This window comes from Atheta coriaria, unplaced genomic scaffold (assembly GCF_025399875.1).
Source record: "Atheta coriaria isolate IRGN ID8LTWV9N9 unplaced genomic scaffold, Caltech_Dcor_3.1 hic_scaffold_4_pilon, whole genome shotgun sequence".
NCBI classification, from domain to species: Eukaryota; Metazoa; Arthropoda; class Insecta; order Coleoptera; family Staphylinidae; genus Dalotia; species Dalotia coriaria.
In genome coordinates, this window is record NW_027045446.1 from 7,880,261 (window position 1) to 7,899,884 (window position 19,624).

Below are 19,624 nucleotides of genomic sequence, written 5' to 3' on the forward strand. Positions count from 1 at the left end.
GTGTGCAAGCACAAACGTTGAGATTATCGCGACTGGTCAAAGTAAAACAGTAGAACAGGACAGCTTGCAACAACACGAAAGCGTCACTTCACTCTCCGTAGCGTAGTGTAGTGGAAGTGAGTGGAAGCAAACGGAATCATCGCCTTGCGCTCACGACTACCGAGTTCACTGTGTTAGTAGCGAGTGGCGTGCGGAGCGGTCTGCTTCTCGTCGTCTCTGTCAACTGGTTTGGTTTCATCCGCGTCCCCGCGTATTGCATCTCGTCAAGGCAAGCAGCAAGCAAACACAAGACGCGTCGCTAGGGGCAATAAGGGTTCGAGTGATTCTCGTTTTGGAAGGGGCGTTAGCAGTAACCACGAATGCAGACGATCCAGTTTTGTAGGGTCGAGGGTTGTTGTTGGTGTTGCACGTCACCTGAACGCCGGTAGCGTGTGTTTTTTTTTCTACACATCAAGATTAAAATTCCTCATCAACTGTGGTCAGTGCGCATACCGCGAGTAACTTGTGTTTGTGTTGAACTTTTGACCGGAATAAACACACTATTTACATAATCATTTATATAATTTGCAAGAAATCAGTGTATGTACTATAAAAATCATTGTTTTTGTGGATTTTCATGATTGCGAAACATGTGCGGTGATTTGGTGAATAAAAAGAATGTCGTGGAATGAGTGTGAACATTGCCAGCGAACGACAATACATTGGAATATAAATTAATGGTAATTTACAAATGTTAAGCATTATTATCATAGTCATTGTTAGGACGTAAGCAATGCATGATGTTTACTGATTAAAACATAGCAAAACTTCAAATTTACTTACATATTCTTGAATGTTTTTTCAACACGCAAATAAAAAACTATTCAAAAATAAACCTGATCGAAGCGTAATGTGTTTTAAAACGTGTGATGCAAAAGTAATCAGACGCAGTGTGAGAAGCATGGCAGGTGTTGTAATAGATTACAGAAGAGAATGTAGTTAATGCACTGGATTCAGTTCTCTGTTCCATTTCCAGTTGCAATAACATTTAATGCACCTAATAAATGTTACGTCGCAGCGGTTATTCACTTTTATTCTGTTAGTTTTTGAAATTCAAGAAATTTCTTTTCACAACTGCATTGTGTATGTGACTTAACTTAATGCACTGCACTTACCTACATACTGATGTGGATATGTATACGCATAAATGCAGAAAACCAGTTTTACGATATTTCAGTCAACGCGATGCGCGTTTCGAGCGAGCTTTGAAAACGGTCAGTCCATCATGAATTGGCACTTTGTTTATATTTCCAGCTGGGTTGAAAATTAGTATCGTTATTGTTTAACTGCGCAAAATATGAATTTAGACATGTTAATCAAGAGCCGCCAGACAAATAATAATGCAAATTGTTGTTTGAGGTTAGAAATGTTATGAAGACTGTTTTCATTGAATTTTATTGCGAATATTGAGGTTATGTTATGAATTCAAATTACTTTTGTTACGCGCCATTAGAAATACAAATTGCAATTAGAACTGTTAAAATTGTTCCCTTATTTTTGCACAAGTCGATAAACTTGAATATTTCTTTTATTTGAAGAAAAAAAGTTACGAGCATTCCTTTGTTGAATACCAAATAACTACCAAAGCTACAGCGGTAACTGGTAGTAGTACTAGCTGCTGGATGAGAGCGGTTGAAGGTCGTTTTAATCAGGCATAAAACGCCATCACGCTCGCTAGACAGCGTCAGCTACAGAAAAAATAGTCAGGTCATTAACTATCATTCCATAAAATTAAAAAAAAAAAAAAAAACATTCATAAGTCTTAGAAAATCTGTTGTTTCAATCAGTATCACAAGGATTAACATATCTCAAAGATTAATATATTTTACAGATAACCAACGGAAAAATTATTGTCTTTAAAAAAGTTTTCAGCGTTTATATCTTTGGTTCGGATAAGGTTTTTTCTGTTACTAGGTTGTAAAAAGAAATTTACTCACTCACAGTGTGAACAGTTAGAAATTGCCCGGAAAGCAGAAACGTGTTACTTGGCACGTAAATTCACTATTATTAAATATGTAATTTGTAAGTAACTACATACAACAGAATTATTGCTCCTGAATGCTGGAAATTGTATAAAGAACGTATGTTTAGCTGGTGTGTGTGTTCTACATTCAAAATAATTGATTTTCAATGCATTTGTTTTTAGTTCGTTTCATAAGTACTGTACGAGTACACTGCGTGAAGTTCAACGCCACTCGCGCTATTTAAACGGAATGCAATTAGTATGAGTTGTTATTATTTTTATTATTGGAGTGTTATTTCATTAATACCTAATTGCAAAAATTACTAGAAAATTATCAGTACTTTTATTATGCTTTTTAATCTTTATATGAATTTTAAAAGGATTTAAAGGAATGGATTTCGATGCAATTCAGGAAGCAAAATTAATTTTTAATTTATTTTACTTGTTTATAATGTAAATATACGTTAGGCTTGGGCAATCTGATATATACTCATATATGATCAATCTTAAATTGAAATGTTTCGGGTTTTAAACAAGTTTATGCATGTCAAAACGTTTAACGAGTATTATCCAAGCATGAGTTGCATTTCTTTGTGTTTCTCGAGCTGTCTAAATGAAGCGTTAATTTACGAAATAATTAAGCGTGGTATTTCTACATTTTATGACACGATGACATAGGTAATTGTGTTAAACACACATTCAGGAGTAAGCCTAGTAAATGTTCACGTTATTTTATGTTACGTTTTGAGTGCAAAATTACATTTTTCCTGAATCTGAACTTTTAAAATACCAATTTCTAACCGTAAATATTTTTTTGTGTTGATATTTTGAGGATTTGAGGCTTTTAAATACTATAATATTTAAATAATTTGTATATTTGCATGGCAATGTCATGGCATTCACAACACAGTTAACATTGAAACTATAGAAAAGCGAATTTAAAATTAACTTCTCCCACACAAGAAATAACACAAAACAACAAACACATTCCTGCTTTAATGCAGTCAAATATTAAATTATAAAGGCATAAATCAAGCGTGAACATTTAACAAAATAACCAACTTCATATTTAATTATTACTACTGTTTAAAAATTTTACGTACTCGTTGACTGAAAATAGAATTTGATTGGTCGTCTGCTCGTTCGTAATGTGTTTATAACCAAACCAAGATTGCAGGATTGGATTATGTCATCGGTTCAAAATATCTAACGCTAGCCTAAGCAACCGAAACGCAAATACACGTACAATACGAACACAAATATTCCTCAATTCGCAATAAACACTCATGTTCCCGCTGACTAGGCGGATGTTGATGTTTTATAAGCAGTTTTTTGATGTAAAAAAAACCTAATTAATACTTTTATAAACACAGCCGTCCGAAATAAATAATATATGTCCATGATTCATCATTCATAGGGAAATGATAAGGCATGATGGTTTAGCGTCGAATTGCGCTTACGGCAACAAATTTTTATCATGGGATGACTAATCCCAAACCAAAGCGTCATTGAAATTGCGTGTACAGTGTACAACTGAGTGGACACTGTGGACAGTTCAAGTTTACACTTGAAATTACTTAAATCGTGGACAGTGGACATTAACCGCACGACGACAATGGTCAGACTCAACGTCGTTCAGTGAAACCGTGAAACGCAATTGTAATTGTACTCCGAATCAGTGTAAATAATAAACATGAATGACTTGAAGGCATTAATAAGACGATAATTTGCGGGTATTCATCATTCTTTGAATTTATTATTATGAATCATATTGAAAATACATACAATATTGGATAATGAATTTTAAAATATAGGTAATTTAAGCCATCTCTGTGGGAAATAAATTATGATGTACATTTAGTACGTATTAATCTGCTGTAAGTATTGAACTGTAACTGTTAAATTCTATTGTTGAATTGTGGTTTTAGATCACAGACAATGCAGAATCACGCGGTATCTTAATAGAGATTCACAAACCGCAAAATACGAGTATTCCAAAATAATATATAATTATATCGTGTAAAGCAGCCATTATGATTATAAGAACAATACTGTTCAAGTTTATCTATCTATATATATAAAATTTGCGTGTCACAGTGTTTGTTTCCATACTCCTCCGAAACGGCTTTACCGATTTTTACCAAATTTTATATGCGTATTCAGTAGGTCTGAGAATCGGCTAACATCTATTTTTCATACCCCTAAGTGATAAGGGTTGTTCACCCTTAACTTTTTTTTAAATTTTTGAACAAATTCTTTTGTTTTTATTTTTTTTTATAATGTGGAATTAAAAATACATACAACCCTAAATTTTTAGTTTTTTATCACCAACCCCTATTTCTTTATAGCCATTTTAGTAATTTAATCATTTTTTATCCCGCTCAAAGAAAATTTTTATATGCGTATTCAGTAGGTCTGAGAATCGGTAACTTCATATCTTTAAGTGATAAGGGTTGTTCACCCTTAATTTTTTTTAATTTTGGTCGAAATTTTTTGTTTTTATTTTTTTAATGTGGCATTAAAATATACATACAACCCTAAATTTTTGGTTTCTTATCACCAACCCCTATTTTTTATAATAAGTAAGTTACTTTTTGTCTACACTAAAATTTATCTAGAAACTTGAAATAATTTATATGGCAAAACAACGTTTGCCCGGTTAACTAGTGTATTTATAATATTAAGTTATTTCTATTGTAAATGTTTGTGTTTGTAAATTTAAAATTTTATCTTTAGATTAGGATTTAGATTTGATTTCATTGCATAAACTTTTGATATCGGGTTAAAGGCATATTTATTACCGCTTATAAGTTTAACAGTTTGATTACTGCTAACAACTATTATTCGTTTTTATTGAAATCTTTATTTTGCTTTTATGTGACTCAAATTACTGACATTTATGATTTCGTTTAAAACTCATGCACCTTTTATAGACTTGTAGAACTTTGAGCGCAATTTTGTTACGTCGATTGAGTAAACAAAAAAGAAACATACTTTTATAATTAAAATTCCAGAGAAATACTGTTTTTTTATGGGATAGTGTTAATTTTTGAACTTGTTAAGTTTCATTTCCTGTTATGAAACGCAGTGAAACATTAACTATTTACGTTTGTACGAATCACTATTTGTCCATGCACTTTTTGCGCAAACAATGACACTATTCTCGAACTGTAAACTTGCAAACACTTTAAACAAATAGAAATTCCAATGCTACACTTATCTATTAACATAATTAAAGTTAAGACATTATTCGTATATTAAATATCGTAAAATTTAAATCTTCCAAGGTTTTTCGGAGCAAATGGAGCATTATGCCCTATTTGACTGATTTTAAAGTTTATTTTCGTTATAAAAATAGGTTATGTTTTGCTCTTATAATTAAGCTACAACACTGAAAAGTTTCAACAAAATTTATTCAGTAGTTTTTAGGTGAAAAAGTAACAAACATACATCCATCATTACACACTTTCGTGTTTAAAATTTTACTTATAAACATAGAAACAATTTACTTTGAAATTACAAGTGCTTTATTTTGTTTTGGTTTAGTAGTTACGTACTTATGGTTATCAGCAATGCGCATGCAGCTTACTTGCGTGATGACAATAGTGACAATAGCTTTCGATAATAAATGTCCTGCGATGCCGCATTCTGCTGCTCTGTGATAATTATAGATAAAACGAAACAATACAATGTTGTTTGTAGTTTTATCTCCTCGTTTCCTGTCAGTTCATGTGTTTGAAGAGGATTTGTGTGCGCAATGTAAAATTATAATTATTAATATAAGATGAACTTCATTTTCAACGTTGTAAAGTCAAGTTTAAATTTAGGTTCCGCTTAACTTGATCCAATTTTTAAATTTAACACTTTATTGAGAGCATTTGTAAAATTATTTGAGTCACACCTAAAAATAAATCGTAAGTAAGTAAGTAATTCAGTTATAAAAACAATAAATTTAATATTTTCACAGGTTGATATGAAGAAAAGAAAAGTACAATATTCTTTTGGTTTATATATAATTAAAGTAAATTTATCTAAATAATACATCAATTAATACAATCATAAATATACGGGAAGTGTGTTCATCAAGCGAATCCATAGGGGTGTGTTTTGTGTGATTATAGACATGTTAACTTTCTACTGAAAATGTTTTTTTCACTCAAACTTTCACCTTTGAATCGCTCATCAAAACAGAAAAATATGTACTTATATATTAGACTAAACGCTATGCACTAACAACGAACAACGAGTATTTTATTCCATAGGCACAATTTCTAATAGATTTAATTCATGTCGTTGGTCGTAAAACACGATATAAATAGGAAACCCTCATGCCGGTCAACAATGCACTTGTGGGTCGCTGACGAAAGACATTTCATGGCTCAATGCCTCCATAAAACTTAATTGTTAATTATGTGTAGCAACGGCATAAACATTAATCAACAAAGATAATATTCTATTAATTTATGAGTGTAGTAGTGCCTATATACGAGTAAATATTAACCTAGAATAGAATTGAAGAAAATACAAATATTGCAATATTTAAGTAGCACAATGATTTATCGCTTCAATTTTGCAATTTCATTGGGTTTTATCGATATTTTGATTACCAATCAAAATATGTGACACGTACAAGTATTGGAGTTGTATTGCTTCCATTCGAATATATAACTGTCATGATAATAAAGTAGCTGATTCGTGCGAAACGCTGCTGACAATTGTGTCAATTGGTCGTTGGTGCGGTAGTGGTTTGCAGCCAAGCGCAACTTGCGCTTGGGAAGGATTTCCTGATCGTTCCATTTCGTCCCCCATATGATAATAGATTTGCAACATTGTTATTTTGTCATTTTCATGCGTATGCATTTTCTTTTTTTTTTACAAATCGCAACGTTTAGAACTACCTATATAAAGAAAGAAAATAGAAGAATTGCAAGAAATGTATCTTATATAATATCGGTTCTCTATTGTTTATCCACAACTAGCATTTGCCCGCGACTTCGTCCCGGTAGTGTTTAATAATAATGTAATTGGTTTTTACTCTCTTCTTTTAGACATAGTATGTGTCAATTCTATCAATAAGATTCGCAATTTTATTATGAAGAAATTAATTATATAAAGAATTGCTAATAATGCATTTCAACGCGCCATCTGGGATTCAACTATTTAATTATAACTATGATTGAATCTCAATGCGCACTTTTATCCTATAGAAAGAGCTGTATTTAGGGTTTTCCCGCAATTATTCGAATTTATCTCGCCGTAAAAACCATCCTTGGACTTTAACGAACATTTTAAAATAGGAATGGGCCAAATTGGTCTAGGCGTTGTTGAATTATGCGCTTATCAACAGATTTTGCGATTCATAAAAATGTTTTAAATTCAACGTATTTAAGTTCCAAAATAAAAGAAAATAACCGGCAAAAGTAAACATAATACTTCCAAAGCATAAAGAATCACGAAATAATCTTATAGAAACACCCAAATACATATTTCTAAAAGTAGTAGGGGAAGGGGGGGGCAAAGTGGGCCCCTGGGGGCAAAGTGGGCCCCTGAAATTCAGGTGGCTTAAAAAATTGAGGGGCAAAGTGGGCCCCCTAAAATTTTTGATAAATAAGAGGGGAAAATAACTCACATCAACAAATTCGAAGTAAGAAATGAAAAAAAAAATATATAAGCAAAAAATGGATACAAAGGTAATAGCAAAATTTTTATGGGCGGGGGCCCACTTGCCCCATATTCTGAATTTTTTTTATTTTGATAGACATGGCTTATTAATATTGAATACTGAACAAGGATGTAAAAAATAGGGTAACGAGTGAAAAATGGTAAACAAATCCCCTTTTTTCGCTTACGGGGCCCACTTTGCCCCCCTCTCCCCTACCTATATATCTACTTCTCAAGTTAAAATTTAAATCAAGTTTTAAGTTTACTTTGAAACTCTACTATCTTGTTTAATTGTTTAAGATGCACTCATAATATTTGCTGTAAACGGAGATATCTCTTTATCTTTTTAATTTTTATTATTGTATCTCTCTGTGTAATTATGATAACAAGCACTTCTTGGAATATCATGCTTATTTCAACAAGTTGTATGGTGCGTTTATACTTTATTGGTTATTTATCAGTGCTCTACTGCCAATATTTGTCGAAGGTAAATAGTGTTATCACCTCAACAATAACAAGTCATTTAACCATTACACATTAATGTTCCTGGTACCTACTTAATATTATACCTACATATAAATCATGAATGACTAATATGGGCAATAATTGGTCATTAATTAGGTTATTAGGAACTTGCTACATGATAATTACTTTCGGAGCTTCAATAATTAAATTACCGAATATATTAAACTCAAAAATTATCTAGTACTGGTTTTAATTGATTCACCATAGTTAATTTCAAATTATGTAATACCGAACCACTTTTGTTGTATAATTAACACGGAATGGCATACAAATTTAATTACATTTGTCATTAACGCAAAGGAATGTGTCTGCACTGCACATGATTAATATTCAGCATACATTATACTACTCATTATCGCATTTTCGAAATTCTTGGTGACATGTACCAACCCACCGACATATTTTGTTTCAATGGCGTGTAATTTCATATTGTAGGTACTATTGACCTCATAAAACGTGGAATCTAGTCCTCGTACATGTTCCTGCAAAGTTTTAACCTAGTCTTTACTCACACAGTATTGAAGGTATTGTGTCTCATGTCGGCGACGCAAGGATTCCGTGTGGTGATCTTGCCCCAAATAACAACTGCCACTTTATATGCATTTTAACGCATTACACTTCACTTGAATCTCAGAATATACTATACGAAGTTAAAATATTAGCTTTCAGATACAAATACAGTCGTAAACTTGTAAAGTATTAAACCATTTCAACTTTATAGCTGTGAAAGCCTAGGTATGTTTGTTTACTTTTCACGACTAAACCTTTAACTCAATTTTATTGAATTTTGGTATTGAGATAGTTTGGTTCATTGAGAAGGACATGTGATACATTTTATTATGAAAATATTGAAGGGTGGAAAACAGCGGATTAATGTTTGAAAAGTGGTATTTAATTATAGGAATAGTCATATAAATCTCTCCGAGATGGCGCTAAGATGCATTTATTTGCATTAAAGACTAATAAATTGCAATATGTGCATAATATTTGACTTGTTTCTAATGTTCATCATTAATGAATAGTTCCGTGATAAGCCATGAGCGCCATTCCAACATTTTCCTTTTATACACCGCACGAGGTCACAACGGTTTTATAGTTTCGTTTTTAACATTTAATTCCTTGCAATGCACGTAATGAGGAAATGTAACAAACGCATCGCTGGATGCACAAAGCTTCAACTTAAAGCAATGCAGGCAAACGCCGAGACTGCGCGCTCATTGGCAGAGTTATTATTGAATTACAGCCGGAATGAAAAACATCTTGTGTCTCAATTACGCATATTACGGCTGGACGCTAATGCAACGCACCAGAAGTCTGTCCAGAAGCCTCGAGTCATAACAACAACAAGACGCGAAGAAAGACTATAAGAAGTATGAGTAACATGACACTTATTATCTGCTCAACAGCTTTGTTGAGAGTAGAAATTATAAAAAGCAACAAAAACAAGCAACTTGTGCCGAGTGCATATGCTAACGTTTTTTATATTGCAATTTTGTAACCACAAACCGCGACAGAAGACACACTAAATTAATTTCCACAGTTCTGGCGTCCTGTTTTCGCTTCTATAAATTTCGCTGTTTATAAAGTGTGTCGCACGTGTGTCGTACGCTCAAATTACGCTTGACATTTGTTGATTATTTTGCTACCAGTGCTAAATTTAACGTGGCTCGAGGTTGCTTTTTTCTTTTCTTCGATATTAAAGTTTCTTAGAAGCAAAGAAACCCTTTTCTTTGAAACCCAAACGTATGTACAATCAGTTGAAGAACATGAACGGGTTTCGATATTGTATTTATATTCACGTCGTGCCCATTGTTTGGAATTTTTAATCGTTTGGTCGTTCAACTCGATGAACGACTTCGACCGCAGACTCATGAAGTCACAAAAGCAGTACTTGAACATGAACACACTCGTTTTTTTCTAAGTCATAAATTTAACAACGAAATCGCTTTGTTCTCATTGCTAAATATTTTACAACAATGAAGGATTAAGTTATATATTTTTAGCATTCCTTTTAACCTTAGATAGATTTTTGAATAAAAAGTTTGTACGATTGCTGCGGTTTATTTATAATTTGCGCAATTAATGCATACATTACGCATTGGCGGTCATGATGATTCAAAAACAAAACCACAAACCAGATGTCCGGATTCGTAACACTAACAATAAATGCATCAATCTCTGTGAACTCACGTCCACAGTTTAATGCGCCCGCACAGCCATGAAGATGAATCACGCACTCATTTAACTTTTAATATTTTAACCACTTCAAGTGGATTGAAATGATACAGGACCAAATATATACATACTCTGTTCAAGCAGAACATAACTATAACTATATAACTATAACGCATGCGCAGGAATTGACCTAATTGTTAAGGTACTCAATTTGTGAATTAATAAATTCGCTGCGTAAATAATCGACGTGCGAAGCGCAAGAAAACAAAGTCCCGTTAAGTGTCCTACTCTCAAGTTAAAACTCACATTAAACATTCGTATAGAATTACAACAGTGTTTAACAGCTTCAAACTGTACTCAGGTTACATTATTTTGTTACAGACAATGATACGGTTTATCACAACTGCCGACTGAAGTGATAATAACCTTGAAGCGGATGTTGCCATCCAGATAACTATCCTTTTTTAAAACTATTTTATATAATTTCCTTCATTTGTAATCAAACACTCCAGCCAAGATGACGCCATCGCCATTTTGGACAACACTAGCAGTGCTATCTATATTTTTATTAAGTCACGTTAATGGTTTACTGGAAGGACCTAATGTTTGCGTCCGACAGGAACCGTAAGTACAATGGATTTATATTAAGTGGGTTGTTAAACATGGTTATGTTTTGTGCAGGCAAACAATAACAGTGCGCATATCAGAAAGTCAACCATATCAAGTGAGGACATACACATGGTGCTTAAATGTACCACCGCGTTGTTCAAAGTATAAGATTGAGTTCCGGACTATTTACAAAACGCAGACAATTGTAAAGAATAAACCAGTCGAGGATTGTTGTAAAGGTTATACGAAGGATGCCAGCGAAACTTCTTGTATTCCAGTTTGTTCCAAGGATTGCTTGCATGGCGTTTGTGTGGCACCGGAAGTATGCAAGTGCGAGACTGGTTATGGCGGCCCGCAATGTGATATATGTGAGTCATATATATATTGACGTTGTGTTTGACGCATTTTTGATTTATTTATATTTTTAGCTTGCCCAAGTGGTTTTTATGGCCGTGAATGTCAGAAAGTCTGCGAATGTAAAAATAATGCAACATGTGATCCTTTTGATGGATCTTGCCACTGCTCAAGAGGCTATATTGGGAAGAATTGTGAGAAGGAGTGTCCTGCAGGACGATACGGACAGGGCTGCGAGGAGAAGTGTATGTGTCAGCATGGTAAATGTGATCATATTTCCGGAGAGTGTCAATGTGATCCAGGATGGCGAGGACCTTTGTATGATTTGCCGAAAATATTTTACAACGTGTTTTGATTCGTTTTGTTTTAATGATTACAGATGTGAAGATCTATGTCCAATGGGTAAACATGGTGATGATTGTAAATCGGATTGCCGTTGTCAAAATGGCGGCACATGCGATCCGGAAACAGGCGATTGTTACTGTCGCGCTGGTTGGACCGGATCAGTATGTGCGAATCGATGTCCTTTCGGATTCTGGGGCTTGAATTGTAGGAACCCTGCGATTGTTTCAATGGTGCTTCGTGCCACCACGTGACTGGAGATTGCGAGTGTCAACCAGGTTTCCGGGGAGATCGCGTAAGTTCTAAAATATTAAACTTATGTTGGAAATTTAATCAGTATTGATCATTTTAGTGCTTGGATACTTGTCCTGACGGTACGTATGGCGTAGACTGTGTTTCAAAATGCACTTGTCAAAACGACGCCGAGTGTTCCAAGGCGGACGGGCGATGCACGTGCACAAAAGGGTGGACAGGTCGCAATTGCACATCTCGCCATTGTGGTGACAACATCTACGGTCCTAACTGTAAACAGAATTGTAAATGTGTGCCAGAGAACACGGAACTGTGTCACCCGTGGACGGGCGAGTGTGAGTGTAAAGCAGGTTGGGTAAGCGATGACTGTGGTCGATCTTGTCCGCTGCTTACATTTGGTAAGGGCTGTGGTGGTGTCTGCACATGTCAAAATAGTGCGCGTTGTTCGCCCGTTAATGGCACGTGTATCTGCGCGTCCGGGTTCACTGGTGAGAGCTGTGAGCGGCCATGTGAACCGGGTCTATTCGGCGAGGATTGCAAACATCTTTGCCAGTGTCGTAATGGTGCTGCCTGCTCCACTGAGACAGGACAGTGTATCTGCACCGAAGGCTGGGAGGGACAGTCTTGTGATCGGCCATGCAGCAGCAACAAATATGGCCTCAATTGTCTCAAGGATTGCACGTGTAGAAATGGCGGCGCATGTAACCCGCAAAATGGTAGCACCCTCTGTAGCACTATCCAGTGGACAGTTTTGTATTAATTTGCGTTTGTTTTTCTTTTATGTTTTTGGTTACATTGCGTTACCCTGCATGCTTACTTCGAATCTGTTACGTTTTACAACGATAGGCACTTGCACATGTGGGCCGGGGTATTTCGGTGAGCATTGCGAAATGCGTTGTGAGCGTGGATATTTTGGCCCTGATTGCAAACAAAAATGTCAGTGCGTTGAAGGGCACTCACAGGGATGTGATCCCGTCACCGGCAAATGCATTTGTTTGACCGAGTGGAAAGGTAACATTAGATCCTGCACCCGTTTCTGTATAAAAATTTTAGTCGTAGTACATTTTTAATCAAATCTTAGCAACGCGTGATGACAATTACCTTATAATTTCAGGAGTACGATGTGAATCAACTTGTCCGCTTGGAAAATATGGAGAGGATTGTGAATTGGATTGTAATTGTAAAAATAATTCGTCATGTGATGCAAGTACAGGTGAATGTGTCTGTGCAAGGGGTTGGCAAGGCAAGGAATGTGATGAGAAATGTGATAATGGTTTCTATGGCATTGGATGCAAGCAAGTTTGTCCGGAACTTTACAAAGGTAACATGCATAAACATTATTAAATCCTTAATTGAATTTTAATTGTTATTCTTCTGATTTTCAGATAATCGCACTTGTGATCATGTAACTGGTGAATATATCTGCAGACCAGGTTACATAGGTCTCACATGTGAACACCCATGTCCTTTTGACAAATTTGGTAAGAACTGTGAACAGAAGTGCAAATGTCTTAATGGCGGGCAGTGCCACCATGTGACTGGTAAATGCCAGTGTCTTCCTGGCCGTACTGGAGAGAAATGTGACCAGGTCTGTAAAGACGGGCTATACGGTCAGAATTGCACTCAACACTGCAAGTGTTTAAATGGAGGGAAGTGCCGAGTTAATGATGGCGAGTGTAAGTGCCCACATGGATGGACTGGACGTTTTTGTCAAAATCGTAAGTGTTAACTTTAATCAACATTAATTCGAGTTAACAAAAATGGATGTGGATTACAGTTTGCGCTGAGGGCTACTACGGTGATAATTGTATGGAGGCATGCAACTGTAGAAGCGATTTCTTCCAATGCCACCCGGCTAGAGGTTGTATTTGTAAGTCGGGATTCACCGGGGAAAACTGCGACGAATCATTATCATCACCGCGAATAACAACTTCGGATGATGGCGGCTGGACAGCTGGTACTGTGATTGGTTTTCTTCTATTGTTGGCTATTCTTGTGGCAACCATATTTGCAATTAGGCATTACTATCAGCGTCGGGTGGCCAATTTACGTACCGAAATTGCGCATGTACAATATATAGCAAATCAGAATGGTTTTGCGACTGGTTATCCATCGGGTAAGCTAAAATCTAAAAAAAAATATCTGAATTTATTATTTTAAATGATGTTTTACTCAAATATGCACTTTATATTTAGCGGATAGAAATCATTTTGATAATCCTGTCTACTCGTATCAAAATGGCGCTCCAGTCAAAGGCGACGATATTAGTTTATTGAATAACGCGACTTTGGTGCGAAATAATTTGGTAAAGCAAAACAATCTGCACCGCCAACGTATGGCTGCGCCTGGATGTTCAACTGACGATGATGACAGTGGCCGCTCATCAGAACTAAATTCACTTAAAAATCGCGATGCGGATGCAACCAATCCGAATATTTACAACAGCATCGAGAAGGTCGATCACGTCTACGACGAAATCCAGCAGAAAGATTGCAAGGATATAGGTGAGTCTACAATTTGTAAAACAGTAGTCAAAGAATCTGCTTCTAAAAATTTCTGCTTTGGGGTGGTTGTTGGCAGGTATTGACTTACGGAAGTATTACAAATAAGTAAGTGCTACACTAAACAGAAAACAAAAGCATATCTGTAGCATAGAACATAAATTATTAATCGTTCTCATTTGTCTATTACCTTGAAACTAAACTATTTCTATTTGTGTGTGCATAAAATTTGAAATGTAATTGAATTTTGAATTGTTAGAACTGGAATACGATCATTTGGACTACTCCCGACCGGCTAGCACCTGGAAATCTACATATCAGCAAATGCCAGGCACACTGCGGACATCAAGAGAAAGAGTGCTAGATCCGGACGTCGAACGCAATCTGAACACTTCTTCTGCGAGCAATAGTAGCAATAGCACCGCACCAGATGTAACGTATAGCAATAGTGACAGTTCCAATCATACTCGTACATAGCACCCTGCTCAATCAAGGTAGTAAGTACATAATAACTTCAGCGAATAAGTTCAGCGTTAAGCAGTATCCTTCAACTTTCCCTAAAGACACCAGTCCAACAATTCGTCTGTGTCGTCGTGTGTCTAAATGTATGTATTTTAAATAATTTTAATTATGATTTATGTAATGCTATTGATTTATCTCAAATGTATTTTCAATGTTTGTTGATCGAGGGAGGTTCTTAATGATTTTTAGTAAGAACGAGTATGATAAAGTTCTGTGATACCAAAACAAAAATTATAAATGGTAAATAGATTTTATAAATATTAAAAATAAGTGAAACGATTTGTTTTCATTGAGTGATTTATTTATAAAATTATACAATAAGCGCAATATTCGATGATGAAAACATGATGTGAAAAACACCCTGTATCTTCTGTACTAATTTATTTACTTCGAGTTTCTCGACGCGATGTTTTAGATCAAGAGACTCTTTTAAAAATGCATTCTATTTTTATACCCTAGGCCCTTCGGAAGTAACCAAAAATGCTCTTCAAAAATTGACTATTCAATGAACATTTTGAAAAGGTGGTGTGGAAAACATCCTGTATCTCCTGAACTAATTAACTTACCTTGAGTTCCTCTTCGCCATGTTTTAGATCAAAAAATGGTTTTTAAGATGCATTTTATTTTTATCCCCTAAGCCCTTTGAAAGTGCCCTAAAATGCCCTTCAAAAATTGGCAATTTTATAAAAATTTGAAAACATGATGTGAAAAACACCCTGTATCGAGTGAACTAGTTGTCTTTCTTACAGTTTCTCTACGCCAGAATAGAGTTAGAGAGTTTCTCTACACGTTACATATCCTCCCAACCTTTCAGCTCTTCCGGAAGTGTCCTAAAATGCCCTTCAAAAATTGGCAATTTTATGAAAAGTTGAAAACATGGTGTGAAAAACACCCTGTATCGAGTGAACTAATTGTCTTTCTTGCAGTTTCTCTACGCCAGAATAGAGATAGAGAGTTTCTCTACACGTTACATATCCTCCCAATCTTTCAGCTCTTCCGGAAGTGCCCTAAAATGCCCATCAAAAGTTGGGAATTTTATAAAAATTTGAAAACATGATGTGGAAAACGCCCTGTATCTCGTGAACTAACTGATTTTCTTAAAGTATCTCAACGTCATGTTAAAATTCGAGAGATCCTCTACACTATGCATATTTTTTTAACCCTATAAACCCTTTGAAAGTGTCTTAAAATACCCTTCGAATATCGTTATTTTTTTCAATAAATTTCATTTTTTGGTCGAACAGGTTCGAACTTTTATTGTAAACATTTTTCGGCTGAAGAACAGGGTCGAACTTTTTTGTTAAAATTTTTTGGCCGAAGAACAGGGTCGAACTTTTTTGTTAAAATTTTTTCGGTCGAAAAACAGGGTCGAACTTTTTTACTCAAAATTTTTCGTTCGAATTTTTGTTAAAATTTTCTTTGGTCGAAAAACAGGGTCGAACCTTTTTACCTAAAAATTTTCGATCGAATTTTTTTGTTAATATTTTCGGTCGGAAAAGAGGGTTGAACTTTTTTACTTAAACTTTTTCGCTCAAAGAATAGGGTCGAACTATTTTGTTAAAATGTTTTTCGGTCGAAGAGCAGTCGAATTTTTTGGCGATTATGCCAAGAACATACGAATAACGAATGCATTTTTCTCTAAAATTTTAAATAGAGTCTGAACGGTTAATGATATCAAAAAAGATGTACAATTAAACATCTATCAGGTTTCCATGCATAGTATGAGTACAATTCTGTTCATGTTCTGCACTACCACACTGAAAGTGTCAGTGTTTACAAACAAACATGTTTTCTTATCTCGTGCAATTCTTGTGCGATCGCCACGCGGTTGGCTTGTGTACCACGTTAGTCTCATTTTTGTCGTCAGGTGATCTGCACGCACATTGTCTTCATTATTTTTGAGTTTCTAAATGCTTATTCGATTGTGCGCGATTAATGTGCGGCGTTTGTACCACGCGGATTGTACATACTCAGAGGTAAAGTGTGAGTGATGTTTCGTCGGTCGCCGTTTTCTTTTTGTATTATACGTGTATTTCATCGGTTCTACAATATGCATAATTAAGGTTCATACAACTTATTGGATATACCAAAACGCCAACATTTATTTTGCATCAAGGTATGTTCGTGCATTTCTTCAGCCATTTGAAAATCAAATCTATTATTGACTTTACTTGTTTGCACTTTTCCAATTTTTTTACATGATTCAAAATTAAATTTGGATTTGTGCTTTACTTTTTAAATTTTGTTTTTGGATTCCGAAAATAAATTAAATTGAATGCAGTAACACAATTATAGATTAAGGCCCTATTGACATGTAAAAACCAATTTTTGTATTAAAAATGCAAATTGTATTAAACTAATTGATATACCTATACATAAATAATAAAAGTATACCATACTACAATTATCTACCTGGTGTCCCCAACCAGATGTTTACGTCGGCTAACAATTCTTTTTCCTGCTTAGTGGGTCGTGCGCGGTGGTGTCGTGAGCACGTGTTTTGTTTTTGAGTCTATCTTCATAGGTATTAATCGAGTTTCTTGAGATGTTAATGTGATAGTGGCATGGACAACAATGAATTTCAGTGAGTACATATTTCAACGTCATTATAAAGATTATCCAGAGTTTACATTGTATTGCACATTTAATCGCTTCACGATTTTTACTGTATCGTATTATTGCTTGTTGTTGCGCTAATGCGACGAGTTTACGTTATATTTGTGGGTGGTAATGCGGATAAGTGTACATATTTGGTAATTGGCCGCACTGTTGTTGTTGTCTAGTTTTAACTCGCGTAGGGGGCCTGTATAGAAGTGTCAAATTAAAGCAATATGCAAATAATAAGCAAAAATTATAGCAATACTAGTAACAATATGTTGCCCATGCCATAACTTTTGTGATTATCTCACAAATTGATCCCCAAAATTGCATTTTTATGTTCGAAGGACTAATTTTTGCTGGTTTTAGGATTTTGCCCATGGATCTGACATCGTAGAAGAACCCTTCTTGCATCAGATTGTAAGCATTAAATTTTTTTATCATTTTCTTAAATAATTTTTGTGATTATCTCACAAATTGACCTCCAAAATTGCATTTTTATGTTCGAAGGACTAATTTTTGCTGGTTTTAGGGATTTTGCCCAGTGGTCTGACATCTTAGAAGGACCATTTATGCATCAGATAGTAAGTAATAAATTTCATTATCATTTTCCTAAATAATTTTTGTGATTTTCTCACAAATTGACCTCCAAAATTGCATTTATATGTTCGAAGGACTAATTTTTGCTGGTTTTAGGAATTTTGCCCAGTGGTCTGACATCGTAGAAGAACCATTTATGCATCAGATTGTAAGTATTAAATTTCATTATCATTTTCCTAAATAATTTTTGTGATTTTCTCACAAATTGACCTCCAAAATTGCATTTTTATGTTCGAAGGACTAATTTTTGCTGGTTTTAGGAATTTTGCCCAGTGGTCTGACATCGTAGAAGAACCATTTATGCATCAGATAGTAAGTAATAAATTTCATTATCATTTTCCTAAATAATTTTTGTGATTATCTCACAAATTGACCTCCAAAATTGCATTTATATGTTCGAAGGACTAATTTTTGCTGGTTTTAGGGATTTTGCCCATGGGTCTGACATCGTAGAAGAACCATTCTTACATCAGATTGTAAGTATTAAATTTCTTTATCATTTTCCTAAATAATTTTTGTGATTATCTTACAAATTGACCTCCAAAATTGCATTTTTATGTTCGAAGGACTAATTTTTGCTGGTTTTAGGGATTTTGCCCATGGGTCTGACATCGTAGAAGAACCATTCTTACATCAGATTGTAAGTATTGAATTTCTTTATCATTTTCCTAAATAATTTTTGTGATTATCTTACAAATTGACCTCCAAAATTGCATTTTTATGTTCGAAGGACTAATTTTTGCTGGTTTTAGGGATTTTGCCCATGGGTCTGACATCATAGAAGAACCATCCTTACATCAGATTGTAAGTATTAAATTTCTTTATCATTTTTCTAAATAATTTTTGTGATTATCTTACAAATTGACCTCCAAAATTGCATTTTTATGTTCGAAGGACTAATTTTTGCTGGTTTTAGGGGTTTTGCCCATGGATCTGACATCGTAGAAGAACCATTCTTGCATCAGATAGTAAGTAATAAATTTCATTATCATTTTCCTAAATAATTTTTGTGATTTTCTCACAAATTGACCTCCAAAATTGCATTTTTATGTTCGAAGGACTAATTTTTGCTGGTTTTAGGAATTTTGCCCATGGGTCTGACATCGTAGAAGAACCATTCCTGTATCAGATAGTAAGTATTAAATTTCTTTATCATTTTCCTAAATAATTTTTGTGATTTTCTCACAAATTGACCTCCAAAATTGCATTTTTATGTTCGAAGGACTAATTTTTGCTGGTTTTAGGGATTTTGCCCATGGGTCTGACATCGTAGAAGAACCATTCTTGCATCAGATTGTAAGTATTAAATTTCTTTATCATTTTCCTAAATAATTTTTGTGATTATCTCACAAATTGACCTCCAAAATTGCATTTTTATGTTCGAAGGACTAATTTTTGCTGGTTTTAGGGATTTTGCCCATGGGTCTGACATCGTAGAAGAACCATTCTTGCATCAGATTGTAAGTATTAAATTTCTTTATCA

General features: G+C 34.7%; 1 protein-coding gene and 1 long non-coding RNA gene across 16 annotated transcripts in view; both read left to right on the plus strand.

Annotated features, from left to right (window-relative positions):
* LOC135790468 (uncharacterized) overlaps positions 1–19,624 on the plus strand; it is a 98,295-nt gene that overhangs the window by 76,762 nt on the left and 1,909 nt on the right. For 3 of the 15 annotated variants that reach the window (XR_010547780.1, XR_010547777.1, XR_010547778.1), the window contains 10 exons: positions 18,074–18,125; positions 18,238–18,289; positions 18,402–18,453; positions 18,566–18,617; positions 18,730–18,781; positions 18,894–18,945; positions 19,058–19,109; positions 19,222–19,273; positions 19,386–19,437; positions 19,550–19,601. This is a non-coding gene — a long non-coding RNA (uncharacterized lncRNA). Of the gene's footprint in view, positions 1–17,904; positions 17,962–18,073; positions 18,126–18,237; positions 18,290–18,401; positions 18,454–18,565; positions 18,618–18,729; positions 18,782–18,893; positions 18,946–19,057; positions 19,110–19,221; positions 19,274–19,385; positions 19,438–19,549; positions 19,602–19,624 lie in introns of those variants that run through there. The other 12 variants (XR_010547788.1, XR_010547791.1, XR_010547784.1 and 9 more) reach the window with 12 other exon arrangements.
* On the plus strand, positions 79–15,222 carry drpr (multiple EGF like domains draper). Its single transcript, XM_065301446.1, is given in 13 exon segments — positions 79–719; positions 10,745–10,987; positions 11,045–11,340; positions 11,401–11,644; positions 11,706–11,875; positions 11,878–11,963; positions 12,021–12,636; positions 12,767–12,931; positions 13,035–13,241; positions 13,306–13,638; positions 13,698–14,036; positions 14,116–14,424; positions 14,681–15,222. Coding segments are annotated over 12 exon segments (3,090 nt in total). The 5' UTR covers positions 79–719; positions 10,745–10,880; the 3' UTR covers positions 14,899–15,222.